The sequence below is a fragment of the Amblyomma maculatum genome, chromosome 1, assembly GCF_055883805.1.
Source record: "Amblyomma maculatum isolate TAMU_Amacu chromosome 1, ASM5588380v1, whole genome shotgun sequence".
Taxonomy (NCBI): domain Eukaryota; kingdom Metazoa; phylum Arthropoda; class Arachnida; order Ixodida; family Ixodidae; genus Amblyomma; species Amblyomma maculatum.
In genome coordinates this window covers 331,895,371-331,910,425 of record NC_139344.1, presented here as the reverse complement: position 1 = coordinate 331,910,425, position 15,055 = coordinate 331,895,371, and the positions used below count along the sequence as shown (strand labels likewise).

The following is a 15,055-nucleotide window of genomic DNA, read 5'->3' as shown; positions in this document are numbered from 1 at the left end:
GTGTGCACAGGTTTTCCCTTTAGTGTTCCTTTAATTGATTATGGTAGCACTGCTTCTAATCCCTTGCATGCTTTTTTAGGTCCATCACCACTGCCAGAGCCCCAGTCTGGTCCCGTGCCACTGACAACGGTTAAGTCGCCTGAGGAGGTGACTGGAGTCAAGTCACCTGACCCCGAGACCTGGACGGTTCCTCTGGACACTGGACGAGGCCTCGAGTGGACCGATGGACAGTCGCCTGCTGGTAAGCTTCCATAAAGGGGGCTTTGCCAATTTCCAAAACAAGCTTTATGCAGTCAACATGTTACCAGTGTTGAAATGCATTATAGGCGAGGTGATTAATTATGATCCTTACTTTCTTTTTACCCAAATGCCTTTTAATACATGGTATCTCAAATCATTAAAAGTTTTCAAAAATTTTGATCAGAGTGTAGTTTTTCTCTTGTGCATTGGTTTAAGAGCATTGGTTTAAGATCCTTTTACTTTGGTATTTTGATGTAACCTGTTATTGCTACCAGCTTTAGAAGCAAAAACATGTGCCAGCTTCACCTTGCTCCGTTGCATTTTTTTCTGCTGCTTTTTTATTGCATGCTTAAATGTGGCCAAATCATGTCAGGTAGACATACATGTTCACCCCCAGCAACGAGCTTTTAGGCTGGCATTGTTTAAGAGCAGATAAGCACTGAGTATTGCCTCTACCTCTTTGTGGTATTGTTACTAAGTGCCAAGGGGGTGACAGCCTGGACTGTTATGTACAAGTTACCTGCATTTGCTATCGTTAAGCAATATTTTTGTGTGTGTGTGTCTTGGTTAGCTTAACACAGGGTTACCTTGTTCTTCTCTGCTGCACCTTGACCTGCTATCTCGCTCAGGTGACTGGCCAGGGAAGGCTAAGGGGACCACCTGTGCACCCATCATTGACACTGCCCCAAAGCCAGCACCTCCACCTAAGATGGAGTCCGCCATTCCTGGTTAGCAGTCATTTTCATTGTTTGCTTTTGAAGAACAGTAAATTCTGGTCCAGAGCTCAAATCTGGGGCCACCACTGCGTGTGCTCGCTGGTTGCTTTACTGGCTAAGTTAAACGGGGTGGCTACAAATTTCAGGAAAAGGCCAGCTTTGTAGATGACTCAAAGTGGGAAAGATGTTACAGCATGACATTTTTTATTGCTACAATTTACTACACATTGCTCCAAATTTACTCTGCTTCAGGGAGTGTAAACATGATAAAAGGAGTAAATGGGATTGAGGTTGCTCTACCTGGAGGGATTCTCCTAAATACATACAACTCTCTCTTTTTTCTATTCATTACTGTGCTGCTGTTCTCATGGTGGCATCCTAGTATGCACAGTGCCTGTCAGAGTCGCCATAAAGTGTTGTGCCCCTTCAGTGTTTTGCAATTCTTGCTCATGACAAGGGCGACAGCACTCTTGCAAAACTGATTGATTAGCTGGTTCTGCCGCGTGTCAAATTGTCTTGAAATTTTGATGTATATTTACAGGTCCTTTTCTTTTTAATTGATTTTTAACACATGTGTTTTAACACATATTCACTGAACAAATGGTTTCTTGTTCAGTGGTTATTTCATAGCATGCACTTCGAGCTTGAATGAATAAAGCTTTAAATGTGCTCTACTTTTCCTGGTGCTGAGTCATAATGTCCTGTACAGGTTCTCAAATATTTTCACTGTGAGCAATGGTGAAGGTGATCTGGCTAGCTTAGAGAACCAAATATTATTGATATCGTGAAAAAGAAGGAAATGGTTGTACATTAAGGTAACCATTACAGCGTTCTATGGCAAGCTCTCCAAGAGATGGGAGTTCCAATTCACCTCATCTGTCTCCTCAGGAACCTTTATGAAGGGCAAGAGGCCACAGTCAGAACTGGGCATGGTCTTACTGATTGGTTTCCGATTGAGAAAGGGGTGAGGCAAGGCTGCATACTGTCGCCCTGCCTATTTAACCTATATGCAGAGTGCATCATGAGGAAGGCCGGCCTGGACGAGTCTTCAGCTGGAGTGAAGATTGCTGGAAAATGTATCAACAACCTTAGATATGCGGATGATACCACTTTAATGGCAGAAAGTGAAGTGGAACTCAAGAGACTTCTGATGCGCGTACAAGAAGAGAGTGAGAAGTTTGGGCTTAAACTGAACATTAAAAAGACGAAGATCATGGCGTCTTGCCCTATCAAGTCCTGGAGCATCAATGGACAAGAAGTGGAAGCTGTGACAGATTTTCTGTTCTTGGGCGCCAAGATTACCTCGGAAGGAGACTGCAGCCATGAAATTAGGAGACGCCTGCTTCTGGGAAAGAGAACAATGGTTAGCCTTGACCGCCTAGTAAAGAGCAGAGACATTAGTCTGCCAACCAAGATCCGTATAACCCGTGCTATGGTCTTTCCAGTTGTGATGTATGGATGCGAGAGTTGGACTGTGAAAAAGGCTGACCGCCGAAGAATTGACGCGTTTGAATTGTGGTGCTGGCGAAGACTCTTAAGAGTTCCTTGGACTGCCAGAAGATCAAATCAGTCGATATTGTCGACCATAAACCCTGACTGCTCATTGGAGGGTCAAATTCTAAAGTTAAAGCTCAGCTACTTTGGTCATCTGATGAGAAGAGAGGAGTCGCTGGAGAAAGATTTGATGTTGGGAAAGGTTGAGGGTCGCCGGAGAAGGGGTAGGCAGCGAACGCGATGGTTAGATGGCATTCTCGAGGCATTGCAGATGAAGCTATGTGATGTTAAGAAGATAGTGAGAGACCGGAAAGCGTGGCGTGACATGGTCCATAGGGTCACGAAGAGTCGGACACGACTGAACGCCTGAACTGAACTGATGTCAGTGTTATTGAAGCATTCATTAATGTATCATTCATGAGCTAAATATATTTTTCTTAAAATTCTTAAAGCAGTTCCAAATGCAGACCTCCAATTGGTAGAGCAGCTTGTACCCTTTGTGAAGCTTATCTCGCTGTCAGTGGAGGAGCTACTTCAAAGTACTATTTCATTAGGCTTGTGCAAATTGTGTTCGATAATTTCGCATATTCAGCCAGACAGCAAAGGGCTAGAAACTATTTGGTTTGAACTGATGTTTGGTATACAAAGTTTCTGTAGTATACACCTCAAGCAAATAACGCTCCTGGAGAACTTGCTTTGTGTAATTTCAACTCAACTTACTTCATGTGAGAAGGCATAGCAGTGCCTGCAGCCAAAAGCAACATACACGCAATGACACAGTCGCAGTTACCTAAGACCAGTAGTCGGCTGCAAGGGGAGGTCAAAGATCACTATGCAGCTAACTTCCATGTCTTCCTTTTGCATGTGGGCTGGCTAACTATGCGGCAAACTAAACCGCCAGTAGCCCTGTAGTTTCATACCCGGCAAGTTTATGCCAGGCGAGCAAGCCGTGTGTATGGCGTAGACTGGGAATTTTTGTTAGTGGAATCAAATTGTATAATAGTTGACCATGGCTCATTTTTGCATATGGAACTTCATAAATCGTGGCATTTACAGGCACCAGCAAGAAGCATGTAATAACTGTAGCTTCCGTAACTGGCCGATTCTGTTTAATGTCAGTGTTCAATAATAATAATAAAAAAATCATTTTTTTTTTTCGTATGAATTAAAAATATTTTCTAAATAAAATAAGCATCTGCTATTTTTGAGTAATCTGTTGCGGTACTGCTCTCTTCTTTAGCCTGGAAGTTGTTGAGGCATGGCTCTGTCTTCTTCAGTTCATTTTTTATCATTTCCCTTTGACGGGCACTTCCTGTCGCATTCATTTCCTGCCTGCTCTAAATTCTTATTAACTTGCTGTCATTTTAAATTCGTACATTTTACATATATATTTATGTATCGCTTCACATTTTTATAACAAATGGACAAGAGTCCAATGTAACCATAATATCTCCAAAACTCTTGAAATGGCAGTTGTCAGCAGTCACCACTCTACGATGAAACACCACCACCGTTTCAGAGGAGCACAGTCAGCTTATTTGCATGTTTTAAGGAGGTAAACATTCAGAGGATGCTTGAGCTTGGTTTTTCAATCTTCACTTGGACACGATAGGTCAACGGACTAAGTTGTTAGGAAACACCATCGTTTGCGCTAGCAAAAAAAAAATCTCCTGTCTGTTATTTACATTTCCGAAGAATAACAAGTGTCATGTGTCATTAGCCGAATTAAACAGCAAGACCTAGCTCGGAAGACGCACGTCTGTAAGAAGAATTGGGCTTCCAGGGTGATATAGGCATGTGAACACTTGGTAGAGATAGGTGCCAGTTAAAAACAGTAATTTCATTAAATGAAGGAAAGTTTGTGTCGTGCGGGATTGATGGCATTTTTTTGTGTATGTTGCCCGAAACAGGTTTTACGTGTGCCTCACTATAAATTTTTAATGTTAACTCACATAGGCAGGAACGTAACAGCATGGGGTTGGTTCTCTACTTGTGGTGTTGGTCTCTTGCACTGAATTCAAAGTGTCATCTCGTGAACAAAGAGGTTTTTCAGGCAATGGTTGGGAAGGCACTTGTTGGGACTTTCTTCCACAGGCATCCAACAATCTAGGTATTTCAGCACGACGACGACCTGGAGCAGTCCTTTATGCTTGTAAAGAATTGGTAGAAGAAGAGGGCAGAGTTTATGCGTCAGCAAGACCAGTCTGCTTAGATTGTTTGAAGCGAAAATGTTCAGGTAGGCTTCATGCGTCGTCCGAAGGATAAGAAGCCAGCAGCGCTGAGAAGAAATTTGATCAACTAGAAGGCGGAAATATAGACGAGACGTTCATTGACAGCTTCTTGGACTCTGTTCCTTGTCAGTGTAAAGCAAGTGATTGGCGGAAGAACTTTCATGCAAGTTAGTGACGGTAGTATTAGGTTATTATGGGATGTCAGTTTCGAAAAAGTGCCTCATTCTGTAATGAAAATACATGTTATCATCAGCACCGTCATGGAGTGCAGAAATAAATTGATCAGTAAATTTGCTGTGCAAGCAGCTTTTGGCTTAATGTGAAGATAAATGTTGGTCATTATTATGTGTAAGCTCTGGCATTATTTTCCCGTTGAGTCCTTTCCCGTTGAGTGGTAAAAAAAAAATTAAATTTGAGAAACTGAAATATGAACTTTTTATTTTTTTGTAGCTTCAATGCTGCACATTGACATGACTTTAATAAATGCGATAAAGCTTCAGTGAACTTTTTTTTCTTATATGGCCTTGCTAAACCCCTTTTATGCCTTATAAGTATTCAAAATGTTATCTATGAAACTATCGGAAGAAAATCAGCAAGCTAACATAGGGAAACGAAGGGGCTTCATTATGAGAGCGAAAGTAAAGTACTATTTACTATGAATCCACGTCAATACTGTAGAGGTTATTCTTGTAATAATTCTTGAAGGGGTAGACACGGTAGTCGCCTTATAGCACCAGCGTATCAGCCAGCCTTATAATATTTCACGCTTACTCATCCTTTACCTTTTATTTAATCGTGAGACACCAACTAGCCCAGCTTTCTGCCCTGACACCAACACCAAGATAAGACATTTTTGTTTCTCTTCTCTGTTCTTTTTAATATTTAAGTGCCTTGAAACAAACTGTTTTTATGACTGTCTTTCTCTTTCTGCTGCTTTTCTTCTACAATACAGAGGGCAAAGTGGACCCAATACCAAAGGCTGCCCCCGAAGAGTCTCCACACAAGACGGCTCCGGAGGATCCGGTGAAGCCGCAGCCAGCTGGCCAGACTGGCGTGGACGTTCTCGACAAGGCTAGAAATCGCCTCGAAGAGTTCTGGGTGACGGGAAAGTGAAGAACCAGCGATGGTGTGAAGGCCGCTTTCTGTGGAAGTAGTGCCGTTTTTCCACGATGGGAGGCGAGAACGCGAAAGGAAAACAACGCACCTTTTTGGCATGCCTAAATTGCCACCAAAGACCATGTGGGAAAGCCAGGTTTGGTCTCTCCAAGGGAAAGTCCTTGGGTAGCCTGCTTAGCCTAGCCTTTTGTCTTCCGTCAATCTCTTTCTCTGTCCTCCTTCCGCGACCGCCACTTTTTTTTTGTGTGTGTGCATGTTTCCGTCTAGCTCTGCCTTAATCATTAGGGTCATGTATGTTTTAATGTTGAAACTATAGGCGTGTCACAATGATGGGGCAGGCAGTTGTGGATAGGAGAAATGAAAGCAACTCGTGCAGCCAGATGAGGTGCTCTGCAGAGCTGGTTCTTTTTGCAGAAACACCTTTACAATTGAAGCGTCAAACATTGAGGGACATTCACAGGCATTTATGCTGAAGTGTACAAGAAAAAGTGCAAGAAAGAAGTGGCATGTCCACAACCGCTGCAAAAGAAAAAAAAAAAAGTGCAATTTCTTGATCCAGTCACTCTTCTAAACTGTGGCTGTTGTGGCTTCAGTACTGCTTTCCTGTATTCGCATTTTTTATCGGCAATGACTCGGTATAGTCGCTCGCATTGATTATTTTTTATCCGTTTCTTTTAGTTGCTCCTCAAGGGTGTTGCCAGTACCCATTGAAGTATTGTGTGATGGTCTGCCTCTTTTTTTTAGGGTTGTCCGCTCACGTTCACAGCTTTACTGTGTTTAGTGTAGAGGAACAGTACCTGTCCTCTGGTTTACTGAAACCTGCGCAAAATGAGTGGGACAAAAGTGCTCATTTTTACAACCATGTGCTCACCAAGGCTACCGGTATATGGAGAGATCGCTTGCTTGGGCTTCATTGAGCTTTCTCTGCACGTTTTGCAGAAAGCATGAATTGCTGGGAATGCTTTAAAGATATATAGACAGTGTCCAACCGGCATGTGTTGGATCACTGTTTCGAGCAATCAGAATGGGGCGATCAATTTGGGCGCTGCATCACGTTGCCTTCTTTCACGAAGGTAGCAGTGAGGCAGAACGTCTGTATCGCCCGGCTCTCCTTGGGAAACGCATCTAGTCTCTCTGTTCATAGCTGTTTCTTGTAGTTGGGAATCTCTTTATTTTGTCACTTTTTTTTTCACAGGGTCTTTTCTACATCATTTTCTCGTCTGTGACAGAGGCCTTGAGTTGGAAACGTATAGGTGTCTAAAGCGGTTCAGTTTCACAATTTCTGAACGAAGCTGGAGAGGTAGTGGTACTGTTCCTGCTGTATATATCATGAACACGTGCTGTGGTATACAAATTGCAGATGTTGTTTTAGGTGTGGGTACTTCATGTGAAAAATGTGCGTTATATAAATGGCCTAGGGCTGAATTTTAACTTTCTTTTCTTGAAATTGTACAGAAAGCTGGGGAGGTTTTGCTTTTAATTGCTGTTTTGCCTTTTTCACAAATATATATTTATGTTTTATTCAAGGGAGAGGTTTTATTGGTCGTAGTTTATACTTAGTGTTGTCATTTGAATGGGTACCTTTTTTTTTTATTTTTTGGAAGGCGGTGTTTGTTTAGGTCACTTCATTAAGACATTTTATTTATTCTGTTGTTTTTAGGGTCTAGCCTACAACACTGTGTTGAGGAGGTTCTCATGAACACAATTACAGCATTTGTTGACTGCAAGAAGTTATGTTAGTATCGTTGGGTGGAACATAGTTGTTGACTGTGTCATGACTGTTCTGTCCTTGAGGTGATGCATGACCGGTTTGGTAATAACAGTGTATTGTTAGAAGTATTGTGAAAAAGTTTGAGCATGCCCAAAGATAGTGGGAATTCACTGGCATGTAGTGAACTTGTGTTTTCATATTTTTTTTTCTTGGTAGGTATTCTTGCTGACACACATTCATTAAAGAAATGTTGAATAGGGGTGCTTTTATTTTTATTAGCCAAAAAATGCTATTTTCTTTTTATTGAAAAAAAGAATCCACTGATGCAACTTAATTATGACAAAAACTGGCAAATGAGATATGAAGGCAAAATAAGATCTCTTCTCGCTGTGCCACATGCTTGTACTGCATGTATATTGAAAATATATGTACGTTATCACTGGTCTGAAACACAGCAGAAAATAACGAGAGCTTTGAATGGCTTTATTTTCTGCATTGAAGCTTGCAATATAGCTTGTGCCATTTAATGGAAGCCTTCATAGGCGTATTCAGGTGATGATGTCGCAAAGCTGCACACTATTATTTTTTTTTTTTTGTACCCGATGACAGAATTTCCACTCGGCCCACTCATTATTTACACTTTATTCTACAGGTGTTTGTACTACTATTCTTTTGTAGCACAGTGACGTAACACAAAGCAGACAATGGGACAATAGTGGTCTCTCGTTCATTGTGTTTTCTTGTTACGCTATGAAGGACCCCTACTAGAATATGAAACAAGCCCAGTATGAACTTTTACTACTGGAATAGTCAGTCAGATATGGGTTGGTTTCGTGCTCACTTAAAGAAAAAAAAGATCTGTTCACTGGTTTAGCTGACTTATAAATGTGCCATACATGCACAGGAATGACACCAAGTGCCTAAGAGCTTTACCTTTTGATGCCGTTGGCTGTTGACTGATGTCACAACCATGTTCACGCACGGAGTTCTAACACATTGATTTATATCTCATTTTTACTTACTGAGGAGACACAGTGACATATTTTGGAAGTTTGTTCTAATACGTATAAACAGCAGAGGAAAAATTGGCAGTGGTTTAACCCCTATAGCCTGCGAGACGAGCAGATGCTCTAGTTAAGCAAGGCTACATATTGTTTTGCTTGGTGTTGCTGCTGCGCTTATATATTGCACGGGAGGGGGGGTAAAGCAGCAGTGCATCATGTGGTTAGTCGCATGGTTAGTGACATGATCAGGTGAGTGGTGGCGGCCGGCGCAGCTGTGGCGAGTCGCGTGGTACGACATCAGCCCACCCCTCCGGTTTAGAGGTCAAACAATATCCTTCGTGACCTTTAAAATTGCGAATTAGAGAGTAAGAGCTTTGCTCTTAATATGTGCGTGTTTGAGTGCGGTACTGTATTTGAGGAAACTTTTCTAACTAGGTTGCTGGTGTTAATACATGGCACTTGGTGGAGTCTACTACGCAAACTAACTAGGACTGCTGCCAAGTGTAGAGTTTGTGCACATCAGAAAGCATGCATGTGCAGAGGGAGAGAGCATTCAACTTCTTTCGATAACATCATTTGCATCATTTAATCTTGTAGGAATAAATGCTGCATTAAAAATAGTGTTGTAGAAGTATAGATGAAAGTTGCTGAATATTACAAATAAGAAAATAATCCACAGTTGGAAGCAGTCAGTGTTTGCCCCTCTGTGGCATTTAATGGTTTTGAATCTGGACATGTGGCAGAATAATGGAATTCACGAACTGAAGGCATTGTATACGATGCACTTGACATCATTTCTCGTGCACGTATGGCACCAGTCATGAGCAGTCCAACTACAGTACGTCTAGTGGGAATTATGCTAATTGTCTGGATGGCTTACCTGGCTGTTTGCATACCAGCATGTATGTGTCGAGCAAAGCTGACGCATATGTACAAAGTGCAAAAGGGTGTGTGCAGCTTTTTTTTCGGTCTCCTACTTATAGCCGACGCCATTCTCCCAACGTCAACGTGTTGGATAGAAGCAAGAGAGACTCCCCTTCTCCCTGTTTAAGTGTTGTGTGAACCATGCTCGTTGGGGGGGGATATATAATAGAGTCCGGCTGGACTTCAGAATGTTGCTAACGCAGCCCAAAGTTTTCATTCACTGCTCTGCATGACGAAAAGAGCACTGCAAAGTTTGTTTTGATCTTTGTAGTTGGACCCACGTGGCAGTCCCATTTCTCTTTTATCTGCTCATCTTAGTGAACATTTTTTTATTTTAGAGCTTTAGTTTAGACGCCAGTATTGAGAGAACACCGTTTCCACCCTTCTCACCTCCTCCCCTCTTCCGATGTCCGAGTCGGTTAGAGCTGTAATACACAAGTGTTCTGCAAGACTTGCGCAAAGTATATTGTTCTGTGTCTCTTGACGGACAGTGAACTGATGTCTGCAATTTCTGGTTGGCAGTGCAGAGGTCTCTGTTTTTCTTTCTGGAGCTAGTATATGAAGTTATATTCTTCAATTATTTTTTCATTGTTTCTTATTGTGTATATTTTGCAGTATTTATTGCTTAACTTATGTGTACACCAAAGATCCAAGGTATTACAGGGCACTTTTCTGCTAGCATTTTCATTTGTGATATTTTTTTCTGCGTGCGGAGGTATTTTTAGTGTTCCTGTTACATGATCTATGGGTGGGTGTACGCTTTGGCGGTGGTATGGCTTCTTCATCAGTTGGTGTCATTACACATCTGGGCCAAGAGCTGCTAGATGTACATCATCATTTAGTGCATATTCTAGCACAATGCTGTTAATTCTAGATTCGTATTCAAGTGTTTAGATCTTAACACGTACACACAGAAGCCATTACAAGACCAAGGCATCCACACTTAACATGTGAAACATTCTTCTTCGAGATTTCATGGTGATCAGAAGATTCACTAACATCTTTTCTGGAACTAACTTACATTAGAGTGCATTAGAAATTTCATTAAGCTACTATACAATACTGCTTGCTTGAAGAATTAGATCTGGCACACCAATGCTGTTGCAGTTCTTGGTAAGGTAGCTCAGTAGTCAAAGTAAACTTGCACTTGCTGGTGAACTTAACTGAAATAGGGGATTGCAATTGAAGAGCAAGGTATTGAACTGGATTATGAATTTGTCTCGAATGCTTGAAGAGTGGTGATGTGTGCTTATAGACGACGTTTCACTGTTCTGCATGAATAAGCTTTTCAGTTTTTTTTTTCTTTTGCTCAGAGAACAAAGCTGAAGGAATGTGCCAAGGTGAGAAATAATTGGTGAGACGAGGCACACTTCTCACGAAGCCAGTGGTTAACAGTGTTGATGTATGTATGGTCCAAGCTGTTGAGAGTGAATGAGAGTGAACAGCACGAATGGGCTTGCTGCATTTCTGTGTTGCTGTGCCTGTGAAGAGGTGGAGTACGCATTTCACTTTTGTGTATTGCGCTTGCAGTCATGTGAGGTGTTACCCAAAGCAGAGCTTTATTTTTACGCCGTAACCGACATTTCGCCGAGGGAGACGTTTATGTAAAAGTTGGAGCACGTGCAATCCTGTTGTCACTTCCGTTGTAAACGCTCGTGGGATGTTGAGGGAACACATTTCTGGCGATCGCAATCTAGGCAAATACATTTGCACATCATGTTGATACCTGCATTGCCAGTGGCAGATGGGGTATTAGATATAAATATAAAGTCACCCTTAAAGGTTACTGCTGAAATTAATGCTAGACACAAGATGGCAGCTGGTTTATTCAACCAAGGAAACACTATTTGTAAGCAGCTGCCCTTGTATTTTTAGCATGTTCTCTGCTTCTATTGGTCATGTTTTTTTAACATGTTTCTGGAACTTTGTAGCACAAATCTGTAGTGATTTAATGGTATCTAAAACTACACTTTGAGAGCACTTTCTACCTATTATAGAGTTTGCCCAGTCACAGGATGTGTTTAAATCAATAGATTTGATGAGAGGTGTTTGTACATGTCGAGATTTGTCTCGCATGAACTACCATTTGCAAAAATGTTTATAAATGCATTCTGTTTGATTTGCTATACAGCAGTTGGTTGTTCTAATTTCTGTGCGAATTGCATTGTGCGCAGTAACGTGTACAGAGCCTGTTTAATTGGCATGTATTGTTCTTTGGAAAATGCGATTCTTTGTTTAATAATGTCCGCAACCCTTATAGCAGCAATACAGTTCTAATATCCAAGTGAGCCAGAAGCTAGGCTATTTTAACAGTCATTGCAGAGTTCACAGGATCACCATTGCTTTACTACAATTCCTATTTCTATTTCCAGATGGCACCATTAGAGCAGAGGGAGATGCAATGGGTTGATAGATTTGAATATTACAAATGTGCTGGTAGGGCAGGCATACAAAATTTTGCCAGCTGCTGACAATAGGGTGTGATCTTGCTCTTCAAATTTTTAAAGGGACGTTGAGGAAGGCTTTATGAAATCATTTTTCGAGTAAATACCGATTCTTTAGCATGCTAACTTCTGTCCACCAGCAAAACGTACATTTTTCACTGAGAAAATTGAATTTATTATCGTCCTTGTGAGTCAAATAAAACTCAAGACATCCTTACTGAAAACAATAGGTTGCCTTTGTTTGGTTTGGTTAGTAGGATCTAACGTCCCAAAGCGATTCTGGCTATGATAGATGCCGCAGCGGAGGTCTCCGGAAATTTCAACAACTTGGGGATCTTTAACATGCACTGACATCACACGGCAAACGGACGCCAATCTGTTTCACCTCCATCAAAACGCAGTGTGTTGAAGTGAATGACAGCGTAGCATAGTCTCTGGAATCTGCAGCAACAAGTCGATGGTAGGCGGACATTTTGTTTGCAAACTGGGTCGTTGACACCTGTATTTTGGTTATTTGGTTCGTTTTTCATTATAACAAGCTGTTTTTCAATGCAAGTGGTCTCTTTGTGATTAAAGCGCTATACCCTGCTGATACGAGCCAACTTAAATTTGTCCTTAGTGTCCCTTTAATGCACGTAATAGACCACTGTACAACTGTGAAATAGGCAGTTGGAAGTCTCTACTTTTGAATGAATTGTAGCAACCTCAAGTTTCCGCGGCTGAACTTTTTATTGTAGGATTCAGCACGAAGCACATGCAGCGAACCATAATAGATGCAAGCACAAAGCTTGCCAAGCTTAGCAAGGTAAATCGCTAACATGTTTTCTGAAGGTCTGAAGGCATTTTTTATGTGCAGTGCATGTGCATTGAGAAAATAACTGCTTATGCACATTATAATTAACGCTGTGGTAAATTTCAGCTCTAAGTTCATTATTGATCGCAACATATTCAACGAAAATCGCAGCACAAATTGTTCGAATAGATGCAGGCACTGTTTGAAGTACAAGAAATGCACCAAGTTGAATCAGAGAAGGGTTCCTTTTGTATTGTGAGCAGCTAATGGACGCATTCTTATAAGTGAATAAAAAAAAAAAAAAGTAAAGTTTGAAGATCGGCTCCCAGAAATGTGCCCTCTGCACTTGTAGTGTTTGAGTAAGCTGTTTAGTTCTTGACAATTTTTAGCCTGTCCTGCTTAGCAGCATGTTCTCGGTGTGTATTCTGTGAGTGCAATGTTCTGAAGTGCGACTTGTGATATGTAGTAGTCGGAAAACACTATGGGGATGTTTGGAGCTTTGAAGATGAGTTTCCGATATCACGTTTGGATATCTAGTGGGGTTGCGGGTTTACGTGTGTATTTTACGTTTCCTGGCACGATTGTCATCACCTTTTTTGTATGTATACACGGCTGTTATTAGTATCAATAAAGAGACATTCAGACTTACTGCTGTACCGTTGAGTTGTGAACAGGCCCGACGCATCTCCCAGTCCTGCAGTACAGTCTCCTAGTCAGGCAGTGAAGGACAGCACGATACTTCGCTTTTGCATTGCTTTTAAAGAGAAGTCCTCCCTGTCATTTCTTTCGTTTGCAGCATCATGGAAATGACTTGACACTAGGGGTGTGCGAATACTGAAATTTTCTTTTAATAGTTCTTTTAATACAAATTAATAATATATTCGATACATATTCGAAATTTCGAGTATGCACACCCTTACCTGACACCTTTGACTACATTTTAGGGTTTTACACGAGGCATGCCTTGAATCTGGCACGACAGCAGCTGTCTAGAGCTCTTTGCTGTGAGAACACAAATGCTGTGAATATCTTAATCTGTACACTGATGCTGTCCTCACATGACTTATGGGTTTGATTCTCATGAGATTCAGTACTTCCCATATCTGCCAATATTAAACAGTCGAGTACAAACCATCACTTATAAGACTTGCTTAAAATTTCTAGGCTTAAGTCTGGTATAAAATTGTGGAGAGGTCCACAGTGTTTGTTTTCTTGATAATAGTGCAGTTACTGCATTCACCTGCCCTGGAAGAGAAAACAGCCAGACACTTCTAAAGCTCTTGGATTCAGCACCAAGCTTAGATGTGAATTTATTGAAGAAATAAGGTTGAGGTGTTTTGTTTTAGGGAAAAGAAAGTTCAAACATCGTATGGAATAGTGGGGTGTCATAAAAATGTGCTGTGCACATTTGTATTAATGAACACTGTTACGAAAAATAGGGGATGGGGGCAGGAAAACAAGAAGCAAATGAGTGTTTGGTCTTTTTTTTTTTTTTCCCCCATTTTGTGTACTCAGGCACACTGAAAGTTCAATTCATACAATGCTATGTTGCCAACAACAGCAGTAGATGTGTGAAACTAATAGTCCTTCATAACCTGGCGGTGTTCACACAAACTGGCCATCGTGGAGTACAAAAAACAAATACTGGTGACTGTCACATGTGTTACCAAACATCTTAGGCATAGTACCATCAACCGCAGCTTGAAGTAAGCAGCAGTGACAACAATAGCGGAGGAAGCACAAATAGTGTGCTAAGTTTTCCAGTACGCAAAAACATGACGAAACCCTTGAAACTCCTGTTCACTACGACCAGATGTTGCAATCAAAGGGAAAATAAACAAATTACGCCAATTTACACACATCAATAATACCGAACTGACAGGCACGGCATAAGCGCTTCATTCTATGCCACAAAACAATGTAGTGTGATTCGTTAAGCAAACTATTTTCATAACATCAAGCTCTTTAGCAGTAACAAGCACTTCTTAAATGGACGTGTTGTTATGCAGTTCAGTTGATGAACTTCTTGAACCAGAGGACAATGTTCACAAACATGTCGGCCTCCACGTTAACCTTGGACAGCGCGTGGTTGTCATCGTACAAGTACATCCTAAAACAGCAAAAAAAAAAAAAGGTAGTCAGAATTCTGATACTGCCAATGAAGTACCAGAAGGCAAAAGATACTATGCCACTGTGGTTTTATCCTGTAGGTAATGACCAGAAAAGAAAAGAGAACAGGCTGGGAAGAAAAGGTAGTCAGAATTCTGATACTGCCAATGAAGTACCAGAAGGCAAAAGATACTATGCCACTGTGGTTTTATCCTGTAGGCAATGACCAGAAAAGAAAAGAGAACAGGCTGGGAAGTTTGCGCACACACAAGC

At 41.3% G+C, this 15,055-nt stretch overlaps 2 protein-coding genes across 4 annotated transcripts in view; one reads left to right on the top strand and one right to left on the bottom strand.

Moving 5' to 3' along the window:
• LOC146207427 (uncharacterized) overlaps positions 1-6,285 on the top strand; it is a 77,031-nt gene extending 70,746 nt beyond the window's left edge. Inside the window, exons 16-18 of the mRNA XM_084587342.1 lie at positions 80-241; positions 870-968; positions 5,634-6,285. Of these exons, the coding sequence (XP_084443468.1) occupies positions 80-241; positions 870-968; positions 5,634-5,794 (422 nt within the window). The 3' untranslated portion in view covers positions 5,795-6,285. The remainder of the gene's footprint in view (positions 1-79; positions 242-869; positions 969-5,633) is intronic.
• Positions 6,286-14,321: 8,036 nt separating this feature from the next.
• LOC146207426 (acylamino-acid-releasing enzyme-like) overlaps positions 14,322-15,055 on the bottom strand; it is a 33,593-nt gene continuing 32,859 nt past the window's right edge. For all 3 annotated transcript variants that reach the window (XM_084587321.1, XM_084587329.1, XM_084587334.1), the window contains one exon: positions 14,322-14,783. In XM_084587321.1, the coding sequence (XP_084443447.1) occupies positions 14,684-14,783 (100 nt within the window). In that variant the 3' untranslated portion in view covers positions 14,322-14,683. The remainder of the gene's footprint in view (positions 14,784-15,055) is intronic.